At 42.7% G+C, this 12868-nt stretch overlaps 1 protein-coding gene across 15 annotated transcripts in view; it reads left to right on the plus strand.

Annotated features, from left to right (window-relative positions):
• The first annotated feature begins 5016 nt into the window (after nucleotides 1-5016).
• The window catches only part of SORBS1 (sorbin and SH3 domain containing 1), a 75543-nt gene continuing 67691 nt past the window's right edge, over nucleotides 5017-12868 (plus strand). For 3 of the 15 annotated variants that reach the window (XM_017725908.1, XM_017725909.1, XM_017725907.1), the window contains exon 1: nucleotides 5021-5179. In XM_017725908.1, coding sequence (XP_017581397.1) covers nucleotides 5148-5179 — 32 coding nt within the window. In that variant the 5' untranslated portion in view covers nucleotides 5021-5147. Of the gene's footprint in view, nucleotides 5180-12868 lie in introns of all 15 variants that reach the window. The other 12 variants (XM_017725915.1, XM_017725911.1, XM_017725910.1 and 9 more) reach the window with 8 other exon arrangements.

The raw sequence follows: 12868 nt of genomic DNA on the forward strand, positions 1-12868 counted from the left end.
GCTTAGTTTCTATGAATGCCCAGGCTTGTCTACTGGAAGACATGTTGCTTCTTTTGGCTCTGCAGTTCTGTTCCTGGACAACAGAAGATCAGTTGTGGATAGCCTGATTTGATAATCATTTGTCTTTAGCACTTAGGGTGCAGGGAAAAGCATTGCAGGAATATACTGAGATGGAGAGAGTCATGTTTGAATTTTCTTTGCTGCTTCAACAAGTTCCCTTCTTTACTGCAGTCCTGTATCTCCTTTTTTTACCCTCAGCAACTTAGCAAGTCACTGTCATTGGAAGAGGCAGTAAACTCAGGTGCTGGCACAGAGATTATGCTAATATCTGAGTATTTTGGGTCTAAAGAAAAATTAGAGAATTTTACAAAAATCAGCTTCCCTTCGTGTCATATACGAGGTGATTTTTGTCCTGATGGTACCTTAAGGTTAATTTAAATTCTACAGCACAAAGGTTAAGAGCAGTGGTAAACAGCTGGTGCCTTTACAGAAGCTTTTCATATTGATTGGGGTGTGTTCTGTTACCTTCACGGTTAGCAGTGCCTTTCATTGACTGAGGTGCTGGTTGGATCAGTAAGCATGGCTCTGGCCTAAACTAAATTTATGAAGTGCCTTTGATCTTTTGTAGTAGAGGAACAAAGCCTGGGTCTCCTGCCACAAGCAATCCAGCGATCATTGAGTGTAATCCTTGTGTCCCACACCCCAGTTTGGCACATATGCCACAAATCCCAGCATGCAAGTTTTGCTTCCATTTTGCCTGAGTGTAAGTGGCAGCACAGGGTAGAGAAGGCTGGAGATGCTTATGTGTAGGTGAGGATGCATGCTTTGTCAATTGCATTCTGTAATGGCCATTAATTTCCTTAGGACTTTCCTCAAAGTAAACATAGCTGAGCCCCAAGTTTTTCCCTGTAGTGTTGCAGTTAGCTGGTCCTGAATTCCACAAAACTGCTTGGACCAGGGTCAGCAATTTCAGTGTAGAGGAGCAAGGTTATACTTTCTTTTATGCATGAGAGTTAAAATAGGTCAGCAGATCAGTAGGAGGTGGGAAAAAGTGCTACTCAGGTGCCTGCTAAACAGCTGATCACTCCCAGCTTGTGCTGGTATAAGACAGTGTGTCCAGATCCTGTGAAGTTCTGCAGTCAGAAGACAAAAAAGCAGCAGGTGCCATGCCTCTCACTGAAGTCTCCCTTAAGATGCTGTAGATCCTGAGTGCAGGTAAACTGTGATCCAACCAGGCTGTATTTCATTCTGTTTTAAATGAGGGATCACCAGTCTCCAGTACAGGCCTTATTTTCAGCAGCCAAAAGGGACACCAGGACAGTTATTCAGTCTTCAGCAAGGAAGACAAATTCTGCATTTGCTTTTCTTACCCATTTGAGAAAATTTTCTAGCACTTTGTCTTGTGTTCTGTGCTCTTCTCTCTTAGCAGGTTATGAGCTTTCAGTGGATTAATTAATACCTTATTGTTACAAGAACCTCTTGCTGGCCCTTAACTTCTGTCCTGAAGACTCGCTCCTACTGACAGATTAAGTTCCTATCTAGAGCTCTTGAAAGACCTGTATATGTCTTTCATGGAATTTTGCTCAGTCTCTGGTGACAGTCTGAACCCCTCATGCCATACAGACTCAGCTGGAAGTGCTTCCCGAGTCCTTGTGCAGTTGGAGGGAGCAGCCTGGCAGGTTGTAGGGGCTGCTGATGGCAGTATTTCATTCTGTGGTGGTGCTGCTTCCCGTGGATTTCAGCTGGGCAGGACTGAGCTGCAGAATTCAGGCTCAGGGCAAGGGGATGCGGGTGTTGGGACCTTTGGGGCAAGGTAGGGCTTATCTTTTATAGCAGGGAGGGTGATGTAAAACCGTCCTAACCAGAACCTGGGTGGTTGTTTTGTAACAAAGGAGGAGCTCCAGCCCAGCTGGATGAGGATGTTGGGTGAATGAGTTTGTGCTCATTGACAGTACTGGGTGGAACTCTGGCAGCAACGTGTTATTTTGGCTGAGTTTTGTTTTGCAATTCAAACCCTGGAACTGAACTAAAAGCACTAATGTGATGTAAGTTTGCTTGCCTTCCTCCTCCGTCTGCAGAATGAAGTAACTTCAATCACTTTTGTTTAGCATTTCCCAGTCTATCAAAAGTACCTCCTTTTCTAAACTGCATGTCACAGCACCTCCACCTTCTTCTGGTAGCTGGAAAGCCTAGTCCCATAGCATATTGGGGTGGTGTAAAAGAACTAGTATAGCTGTGTGACATTTATCAAAATAAAAAAGCTGTATGGATTGTGCAACAAAACTTTCCAGGGTAGCTTATAACAGGGAAAATTATTCCCGCCAATGAAAGCGGGTTTGTCCAGTGGCTACTAGAGCAGGCATCCAGAACATCCTAGAACTGTCATCTGCTTCTGTTATGCCAATGACTTCTTTTGTTGAGAAAATTAATTTGTTCCTTTTGCTATTTCCTTCAGCCACCATGGTGAAGTTATCTTTCACAAAGATATGGTCTTATGGGGAGAAACACAGCAGAGATTCTGCAGCAGCAGATGCCAGGAAAATTGCAGTGCACAGTACATTAGTACAGTGGGTTGGTTGATGGCAAAACAGCAACACTTCATAAAGCTTTTTATCCTGCACTCAAGGTTGACTTTAGAAACAACCAAACTCTGTGGCCCTGCAGCCAAGCAAAGCTTGCTGCTTTTCACCCAAGTGGAACTCCCTGGAAATTCAGTTTTCCATTCAAGTGGTGTTCTGTAGCAGAAACTCCTCCCTCCTTGCCAAACTGTTTGAAGGTTCTCTAAGCTGGTTTCTGCAAAGACCAGAAATGTTTCATACCCCATCTTGATCCAACCATCCTAACTTTGGACCTGAGCTGACTTCTGGATCCTTCCTTACTTTTCCTCTCCTTAGGTGCCATGCTTTCATTCACTAGCTGTTCTTTTTACAGTATGTTTTTTTAATCACAGTCATTTTTATTACCTGAAGACAAACTATCAGGGGCTTGTTTATAAGCCCGTTATACAGCGAATAGGGCTTCCAACTGACATGCTCTCATGTGGTCCAGGCTCCACAACAGACTTGAAGGAGATCAAGGAGGTTGTCTTTGGGTTGTGAGGGGTATCTCCTGTTGCATACTGTGTAAACTGTGTTTCCTATTGTGTAAATGTTTCAAGTAATTGGAGTGATGACTGCACAGCTTACTTTGGACGATGTGGGGGTTTTTGTTGGCTTTTCTGGTTTGTTTTTGAGAGCCACATGGGGTTAGGGTTTTTTGGTTGATTGGTTTGCATTTTTTTTGTAAAGAGGAGAGTAGGATCTGACCACTGAAAACATATTGTTTTCCATCATCCTTTATTCTCACTGTTGATATGTCTGAAACCAAACCCAAACCAAAACACGCCTCAAATGTAAAGGGACTAGAATCTAAACCTAGATCCAGGCCTGAATTTTGCTAATAGTGTCTGGTATCTGCTGTGGTAGATGAAATCAAAAGCCAAGGTACAAGCTCCCCAACATTAGTCTTTGGGACGTGGTAGTAAATGTGGGCTCCAGAGCCCTTTGTTTACTCTAATTAGAACTACCAGTGCCATGTTCACACTGAGGTTTGGGATTGGTCTTAAATGAAGTAAAATAGAGCAACGTTTCCCGGCCATTTTTGGCTCCTTAGCCAATATACCAAGTTAGAGTTGTGCTTGTTTTGATTTACAATTAAATGCCTTGTTTGGTGGGAGGTAAGTATTGGGATGCTAAAGGATGTATAGGGGAGGAAAAAGTAAAGCTTGTGCTGCTGACCAAACCTCAGTCAGCATTCGACAGCGCATCAGTACGGGTTTATATGTGTGCAGGTATTTGGAGACCTTCGTTCTGTGTCCTTTGCTAGCGTTTTACTGAAAGAATTGGTAGTGTAAGCTTTGACCCACAAAGTCAACTTCGCTCTATGCCCTTCTGCAATCAGCAGACTCTTGCCATCTGTGTTGCTTTCTAGGTATCATTTGAATGCTGAGATGCTTGTCTTGCAATTATTTTCTGTACATTTTATCAGTCTGTAAGTTTGGCAGCAGATCAATGCCTGTACATGTGTATTTGAGGAATCAAAATCCAGAGACAGGCTGCAAATAGAGACACACTGGAGTTTCAGTCATGAAAGCCAGTGCTGGTGACAAAGGATAGTACCGAGAGACTTGGGGGCCTCCTTCTAATTATTTCCACTATTCAACTACCACTTGGTCTTGCATGAGCCAGCCTCCAAGGTCTGAGTTGAGGAAGTCTTGGTCCCAGTTATTTGTGTTGTAGACATTGGCTGTGGAAGGAAGGGTGATTCTGTGCTGCAATTCGCCTTCCTCACCATCGGGCTGCCCAGGCCTGGGGATGTGTGTGTATACCCTTGCTCTCCTAAAAGCTGGCACTGCCTCCGCTCCAGGGCAAGTTTTAGGTCGCCTAAAGGGAAGCCAAGCTGCACTGTGGTGGGGACACTTCACTCTAGGGACACCCTAGCACAGCTGATGGCTCAGAAGCTTCTTTGATGCCTGTTACGATGCTCGTGGAGTGGGCGTAATATGTAATAGCCATGCAAGCAGTTAAGTTTCCTCTTACGTCATGTCAGGTATTTATGCTATAAATCTTAACTGCCAAGAGCAGAAACTTTAGCTGCCCCTTCAGCTCCTAACCATTGAAATAGGATCTGCCATGTCTAGTGCTAATGAAAATTTTCCTTCCTTGACAAGTAGATGCTGCCTGATTTAGAAAAAAAGCAGAAAAGTGCTTTTTCAAGTACTTTCCCTGTAATTTAACATCCCTTCAAGGTCTTTCTGTCACTTCTCAAGTGCATCCCATACTAATGCTACCCTGGAGTGTCACTGCCAACCTTTTTCTCTAAAGAGACAGTGTCCTTCGTGATGACAGTGGCAGGGGAGTGACAGGCAGGCTGGGTGGGGGTGGCTGTTGGTGCGCAAGCCTAGTGACAGGATGGGGTGACTAAGAACCAGCTGGCTAATTAAAGCACAGCAGTAGGAGGAGCGAAGTATTTAAGGGTGCCAGAGAGAAAGAGAGATGCCTCCACGAATTTCTTGTTACACTTCAGCAGCCAAGTGAGTGGGCAACACAGTGAAAGGTTTTCTTAACTCTTTCGTGCCTCTCATGGAGTGAAATCAAGAGACTAAGAAAATGGCTCCATTGACTGAAAAGCCTGAATCGAGGTAAGGACACCAGTATGGTTTTTAGTCACAGTTAGTCACATCTACCTCTGCTAGAGCTGCTGTAGCTGAACTCCCAGGACTTTATATGACTCTGGCATATGCTAATATACACTGAGTGGTTAGGTCTGGTGGGGCAGTGCACACTGATTTTCAGAATGCTGCTTTCATCTGGATAGGTATTTCCAGTTGCTGATTGAAAAGAGGCAATGTCAAGAGAGGCACCACATGGGTTTGTGTTCTCATTAAGGAAAATGGGCATGTCCTTGCCTCCTTACCCTAGTGACTGGATCTTTCTCCTAATTATTTTTATGGGAAGGGGAGATTCAGTGGAGTTCCTGAGTGCTGATTCTGAGGCAGTTACTAAGAGGAAAGTGAAGAGAATGGATGAAGTGGAAGTCTCAGTGATATATGAATTTGTCTCCTGAGGCTGGAGGAGTCAGAGAGAAGTGAAGATGAGGACTGGCTTCTGGAATGTAACTTTCTGCTATTTCTGGAGACACTTGGAATGTCAGACTGTTGCTTCACCCATCAGTTTGGTTTTCTGCAAGTGTTTTCAGTAGTGAGTAGAGAAGCAATCACTGTGTCCTTCCTTCTAGCATGTAGGTGACTCTAGAGGTAGCACAGTCCAGCAGGACTAGCAAGCCAGCACTCCAGCCTGAATTCCCTGGCAGGCACAAGTTCGTAGTCTGGCCTTGGATGTGTGACAGTGGCTAGCCTTCTGAGTTTTGCTGAGACCATTTTGTGTCTGATATCCAGGCAGATGAATCAGTCCCCTGGCAATTTTTCTAGCATAGCAATACTTCCAGGTTGGCAAAGGCTAAAGAAAATGATCCTGTCTCATTTCAGCTGACTTTCAACTGGGCTTGTCAGAGGTGTGCTGGAAGTATTGTATGCCTGGCTCCCCATGTGCTTTGGTTAGACTTAGCTCTATGTGGTTCTCTTGAGGTTGTTGCAGTTGTGTGTAAATGAGACTAACTCTCAAACTGATTTTTCTTATTCTGAAACCATAAAAAACCAACCTGTAAGACGGATACCTGTAAGGCCCTGTTACACTATGACAGAACAGCTGGTTTTGGATGTTGCGTAGAATAGAGGCCCATATCTTCCATCTCTGTATAAAATAAGACTATCACTTACATGTCTTGGAAAGTATTAGCTGTTGCTTAGGGAGTGTTTGTACAGAGCTTCTGAACAGCTAATGCTAGAAGAGGTCATAATTAAAAATTAACATTTGCTGTGGTTGCCACAGTGAGCACTCACTCGGGCCTGTGCAATTCCTCTGCCTTACACAACTGGGAATCTCAGGATGTGTCTGGGATGGTATAAGGTGGTCTGTAGCATTAAAGTATCTATAGTATCTGGTTTATATATCAAAGGTGTATCAGAGTCTTTGCTCTACCCTAATTTTTGTAAAATGTTTGTAAACTGGATTTGAACTTTGAGACATTAGTCATTCTCTAATCAGTGTATCTGCTTAATTTAATGCAACTTCCTCTTATTTACTACTTTATTGTTTGAGAGTGCGTGATAGAGGTGAAGACAGCCTTTGTAGTCTTTGTTATACAAAATCATGCAAGAGAAGCTGCTGGATGTTGTTTAGATGATCTAATTGATTTGTATTTATAGAATGCCATTCACTGTAGTAAATGCAATGCAGTGTTTGTGTCCCTCAATCCTGCAGTCAGCTGAATGGATTCATTGTTATACATAATTAGGGCTTCTGGAATTTGGGTCTGTTTATTTACAGCAATTGTTCTGAGAGGCATAAGTGGCCCCATATCAGAGGTGTACAGAGAGTGAGGTGCAGTACCCACAGCACCCCAGCTGCACAGCTCTTACAAGTACTCTCACAGCAGTTTGAACTCCATGAATCCTCCATTTCTTCCAGCTGAAGTATAAAACCAGCATTCTCTTGGCTAGGTGTGGTCATTGCAGATTGAAAGATTTTCCTATTGCAACAAAGGTAAATCAGGTGTCATGGAAATAATTAACCCTTTACCTGTAAATAAATTCCAGTTTCAGTAGTTGTGTGCTCCTTGCTCCAGTTCCTGTGTGAATCTCAGTTAAGTGTCCTGAACAGTCCCAGGTTGTGATATGCTGTTAAGTCATTTACAGCCTTCCCTGGAGCTGACAGCCTCAGAGCTGTGCCCAGTGAGCTCCCTTTTATAGGATGTAAATCAGCGTGTTTGTAAAGTTCTTCCATCTATGAGGTGTGATCATATATATTGCAGATAAATTTGAGCAGAAATCTCAACTTCTGCTGCTGTCACATGGTGTGCTTTGTGTCTTCTGCTAAGATGGATATGAGATTTTATTTAAAATGTCCTGGAAAAAATTGGTTTTCTTTCTGGAGTTTCAAAATGTCCGTGTGAGTTGCTTGGTCATATGGGTGTGGCAGAAAGGCATTTGTTTCTTCAGCTGACACCCATGAGACATGGGCCAGGGCTACTGTCACCATATCTCAGCTGTCAAATACTAAAGACAGAGGGTAGTCATGACAGCCTCAGGAGGAAGTCAAAGCCCAGTTACAATGTATTTAGAGTCTATTGTCAGGAGAAGAAATGTTTTTGACTGTAAGGCAGGGATATGAGCAGTTACTTATCCAGGGGGAATTGGTGGCACACCGCATGTCGAGTCTGCTCTGAGCCAGACAACCTTCTGGATGGCTGTTTTTCAAGCCCTGAGTCTGCAGCAGAGCAGGAGGCTGATGGCTCAAGCAGGAGCCACCTTTCACCCCTACAGTCCTCCAGGTATAAGTCAGTGTTGCTTAATGAAGCTTTAGCGGCTGGTGTGAAATTATTCCTGTCTGTTTCTTTGCCAGGAGGTTCCTACAGGCATCAAATCACTATCTGAACTAGCACTAATCATGGAATTCATTTTAGTATACAGGTCAGAGTTAGAATGGACAAAATGAACTGATGTACCTTTTAAACCTTGCTGTTCAGCTGTTGGGCATGTCGGCTGTAGGCTTCGCTCGCTGGCTTTGTGACATTAAGTGGAATTTAGACTTTGGCCTGCCGACCTTTTAAAGTCTTCCACTGTTTGCCAGATTTTAATGAGATGGGTGACAACATGCTGGCCAATTTCTGGAAATGCTTGTTTATGGGCTTGCAAAAGGAAGATTCAGAGGTGCAATTGTTTTCTAAAAATTCATGGATAGGGGTGAGTGCAAGGAGGAAGAGCTGCTTAAACAGAAAAACTGTGTTGGCGCAAAACAATTTAGCTGTAGCTGTTCATGAATTTAATTTAGGTTGCAAATGAGGAACAGCATTCATGCCATAAGAGGAATGCGTTCTGGAGCAGGCTTCCAGGAAGAGCAGTGGAGGTGGGAAACTTTAGCAGTTTTAAGCTGGAATGTGAAGTGTTCTTGCACAGGATTGTATGACAGAGTTGCCTGCAATAGCATGGGAGTAGGCTGGATGACCCAGGAGATTCTTTTCTGTCCCCTGCTCCACAAGTGGTGACCTTGAACTGAGTTAACTCAGGTTGCAGTAAACTTTGTTTACTCTGAAGTTGATGACTTGTAAGATGACTTAGTTCAAGAGCATCTCTGAATTCTTAAAGCCACATCTCCTAGTTTACGTTTCCTTTTTAACTTTTATTATTGAGAGAGGCACATTCCTCATATATTGCACGAAAGCTGGCACCTATGTCCCAGAAAACCTAATTTTGCCCATTAGGAAGGCAACAGATGAACACTATATTTAAAGAAAAAAAGGAAGCAGTACTGCATTTGAAATGTGCTGTGTTGTTTGTTTATTGTAACAGCTGTAAGTTCAATTATTTATAAGAGCACTTTATCCAAGCTGGTGTGTAATGAAGCCATTTGTTTCATTTAGTGAGCTTTCAGTGCTCTCTCAGCTGTCTTAGCACTTGCTGAAGAGTGCGTGGAGGCTGTTGCCTTGTACAGAATTCTATGTGCACTACTTGCTTACTCATAGTCTTTTCATGACATTTATTCTTAGGAGCATAATGCCTTCTGAAGGAATAACAGGATGTTCTTTAACCCTTAAAATAAAAATGACAGACAACATATTTCAGTATTCCAGAATAAAAGAATAATGATAGTTGAAGAGAGAGCTGATTGCCTGGGTTAACCTGGGCTGCCTGCTCTATTCTAGTTATTTTTTTTCTTGTCACATTTTATGTGATGCAAGGTGAGAAGTGCACAGAACATGTGTTTTCCAGCAAGTTCCTTTAAGCAGAGGAACCTGCTGGTGGGAGGCACTGGCTGCAGTGCAGCTCTTTGCCTGCTTTCCAGATTTGGGACTCCACATTGCTGACATGGCTCATTGAGAAGAACATTTGGGTCAGGGACACTGATGGCATTGTGAGAAAGGGACTGAGCTGGGGTGAAACAAATGAGTGTTGTCAGTGATGTGTAAGACCTGACCAGGTGAAAAGCAAGTTTTGTGATTGCTAATCATACTTTCAGTCTGAAAGCTTACCATTTTTCTGAAAGCCTCAACTCCTACTTTATATTAGTATAAATAAGAATTTGATTTTTCATTTAAATGCAGCCACAAAGCACTTAATTGTATATATAGAGAGAAAACTTTGAAAATGTGAAAAACCTGAAACTGATAAAATAAAGGAGGAGTCTAAATCTCAGGAATATAAGGGACCAGCACAATAAGTTTTGAATGTTCATCTCATGTCTAGCAATTGTTTTAAAATCCTATGTGAGTCACCGGAGCTGTCAGTAATAACAAGGGAAGAAAGGAAAGGAAGTTACTTTTCCCCACATTCACATTAGACCACCAAAAATAACCACTGCATTCGACTCTTAGCTGAGATACCAGTGACTTAAGAGCATGTGTCCTTGCTCAGAACTACTAATGAGCTGTTTGTTACCCCCTGCCTTTGTAGGGGGTGTATTCAAACCTTTAGAGCATGTGAGATAATCCAGACAGGCTGTACAGAAGTAGTTGCCACTTATCTGCATTCCTCCTAAACAGGCTTCTGAATGCACTGCTCTCTTTTCCACACCAAGTAGGGAAGGGACTGCAGCCTTGGTGAAATGTGCTGGGGGTGAAAGGCAGGAAGGAAAAGTTAAACATCCGTCTAGAGGTAGGACTGAACTGACAAGGAGTTGGTGGATGTTACGTATGGACATTGGCATGTTCAGGGTTACAGTTGCTGGCTCATGGCCTGAGGTATTCGTTACTTTTCATTGTGTTTTGCATGTGTGCAGCTTTGAAGCCTTTGTTGCTATGTCTGTCACATTTCAGGAGAGGTACTAATTCCAGTCTGGCAAGGACACACTGGTTAGCTGGTTGGAGCAGGGGGCAAGAAGGAGACACATGGTTGTTTTGCTTTGGAGTACTTTTTCTAGTCTTTTTCTTTTTTCTTTTGCCTGATCTGGCAGTAGCGAGTTCTCTGTTTTTAATACTGACATGAGGGACCTCATTCTTGGTTCCCTTTGAAATGCTCTCTTCTGAAGTACTGCTGTGCATACTGTGTGTGTCTACAGGAATGGCTTGGTCATGTCTACAGAAAGTTCTTGAGGGCAAGTGGGAGCAACAAATAATTCCAGACCCACCTGTTTCCAGGGATAGCCTGTCTGCCCAACCTGACAGGGACTAATTTGTCTAAGGATGTGCCATCCAAATGTTCATAGCACACTGGCTTACAGCATGTACCTTCCCAGCTTACAGGGCAATACTTTGCTGCACCGGCGCTGTGGAGCCAGATGTGTTATCTGTCTGGACTGTCCAGCTGATCCCAAGAGCAGCCTTAGGACTGAGATAGGCCTAACAGGACTTCAGTATGTGGTTTGGGTCAAGTATGTGGAAGACAGGTAGAATAGCTCTGTCTGATGCAATAAGGTGCCAAAGCATGTTCTCAACTCCAAACATGCGCCATAATTTTGTCGATCTAAACAGGAGTTATTTCTACTTGCATGCAGCAGATCTGTGTACAGATTCTCAGCTGATCAAAATCAACTTTCAAATGGAGTTTCTGGAGTTAGACCAACGCAGGGGCTCAGGATTGGTTACTCTCACCCTGACCATGTTGAATCCATTCTGTGTATGGGAGTGTGCGCTAAACGTGAGTTTGAGTGCTTGAAGGAAGCTGATTCATAAGTGGACTCTGGATGCTTGTTATTTTAATTGAATTCTATAATTGCTAGTAAGTGTGGGGATATGTAATTTTTCCAGATTCAATCTAGAGCTAATGAGTTTGTGCACATCTTCCATTTAATTTTAGCAATCTTCTTTAATTATCACTTCATTTTTATCCTCAAATCGCTTTTTTGTAAAAAGTAACTTGATCTATTAATGCTAAATAATTATGTTTCTTTTTGGTGTGAATTCTTTCCTAAATGCTTTTCTTAAAGCAGTGAACGTCAGTGTTTCACACTGTAAGCAATGTCGAGACTTGAATCAAAAAGACATCACTGAAATCAGTTTTATGGCAGTTGTGATGTCACTGTTTCCAAACAAATGAGACTGTTTAAAAAGGGTGAAGCATGTGGTCACGAGTTTAATCGCTCAGATACTGCTGTTGTGGAAGGGGACATGTTGCTCTGGCACAGCAGCAGTGGACCCTGCCTTTGCCCCTTATAGCCAGTAAATCCTCTTTCCTCTCCTGAAAAGGTAATACACTGAATTATTTTTTCCCACTCCTTTTTAATCTTGTGTACCAGAGGAAAGCATTGCAACCTCTTGGGGATGCTTGGAGTGGAAGAAATTTTGTGTTGACTTGCATGAATCCCATGGAAAAGGCCAATGCTGAGTTAAAACATCTGGGATCAGCTTCAGAGAGAGGTTGATCCTGAAGCTGAACTGAGATTTACTACAGTATTGCCCCTTCTTGTGGTTTTCTCCTGGCCCTGTGGAGGGACTGGTATTTATCCCAGTGAGTTTAACATGTAACATTTTTCTGTGTGTAGAAGAGCATGATATTGCTACAAATCTCCTTTAGCTGGATAACATATAATTTTAGACTGTTTCTTTCTGATTTGCTTGAACTAAGGAATCTTTCTGGAATGGAAAAGTATGGAGATCAGAAAGACCACTATTACTAAATACATTTGTCTACATTTTCAGGCTGTGTTAACCATTACTATTTCAGAGACTCACTTCTAATATGAAATGGTAGAAACAAAAAGCAGGTACTGTGTGGGCAGGCAAAATCGGGCAGCAAACCTTAAACTGGACTCAGTTTTTGTTGTTGACTGGTTTTATACTGCACTCCCCACTCTACATTGTATTTTACTAGGATCAACTTGTAGTTAGGCTGAATCCTGCTGAGCCTTCATGAACCCACCATGTATACTTATGTGGGTATTTTAGTGAAGAAAATATTTAAATAATTAAGTGTTGGCAGCTGTTCCTAGGGTGGCTTGCTGGGAAGCCCAGATATTGTCTCATTTTATAGACTCTTCTGTTACTATACTTGCTTGTTGAGTTTTCTTTCCTTTTGAGTGTCTGCTCAACATGCTTATTATATTCTGGCTGGCATGAAACAAATGCTGGTTAAGAAAGGGGATGCTTGAGGCAGGAGAACAAATTCAATTCCCTGAAGGGAATTTCCACCTCTTACAATGTTCCACTGCTGCCTCCAGTTCATGTAAAAGGAAAAGTATCTCCAACTCTGTTGTTTAGTTTCTTGTTTCCCCAAGCAATTTTCCCTGTACTTCTCAGATTGGGGTTCTTGTTTATGCATGATTTTGTGATTTCAGAT

Source organism: Corvus brachyrhynchos, unplaced genomic scaffold (assembly GCF_000691975.1).
Source record: "Corvus brachyrhynchos isolate BGI_N302 unplaced genomic scaffold, ASM69197v1 scaffold61, whole genome shotgun sequence".
Taxonomy (NCBI): domain Eukaryota; kingdom Metazoa; phylum Chordata; class Aves; order Passeriformes; family Corvidae; genus Corvus; species Corvus brachyrhynchos.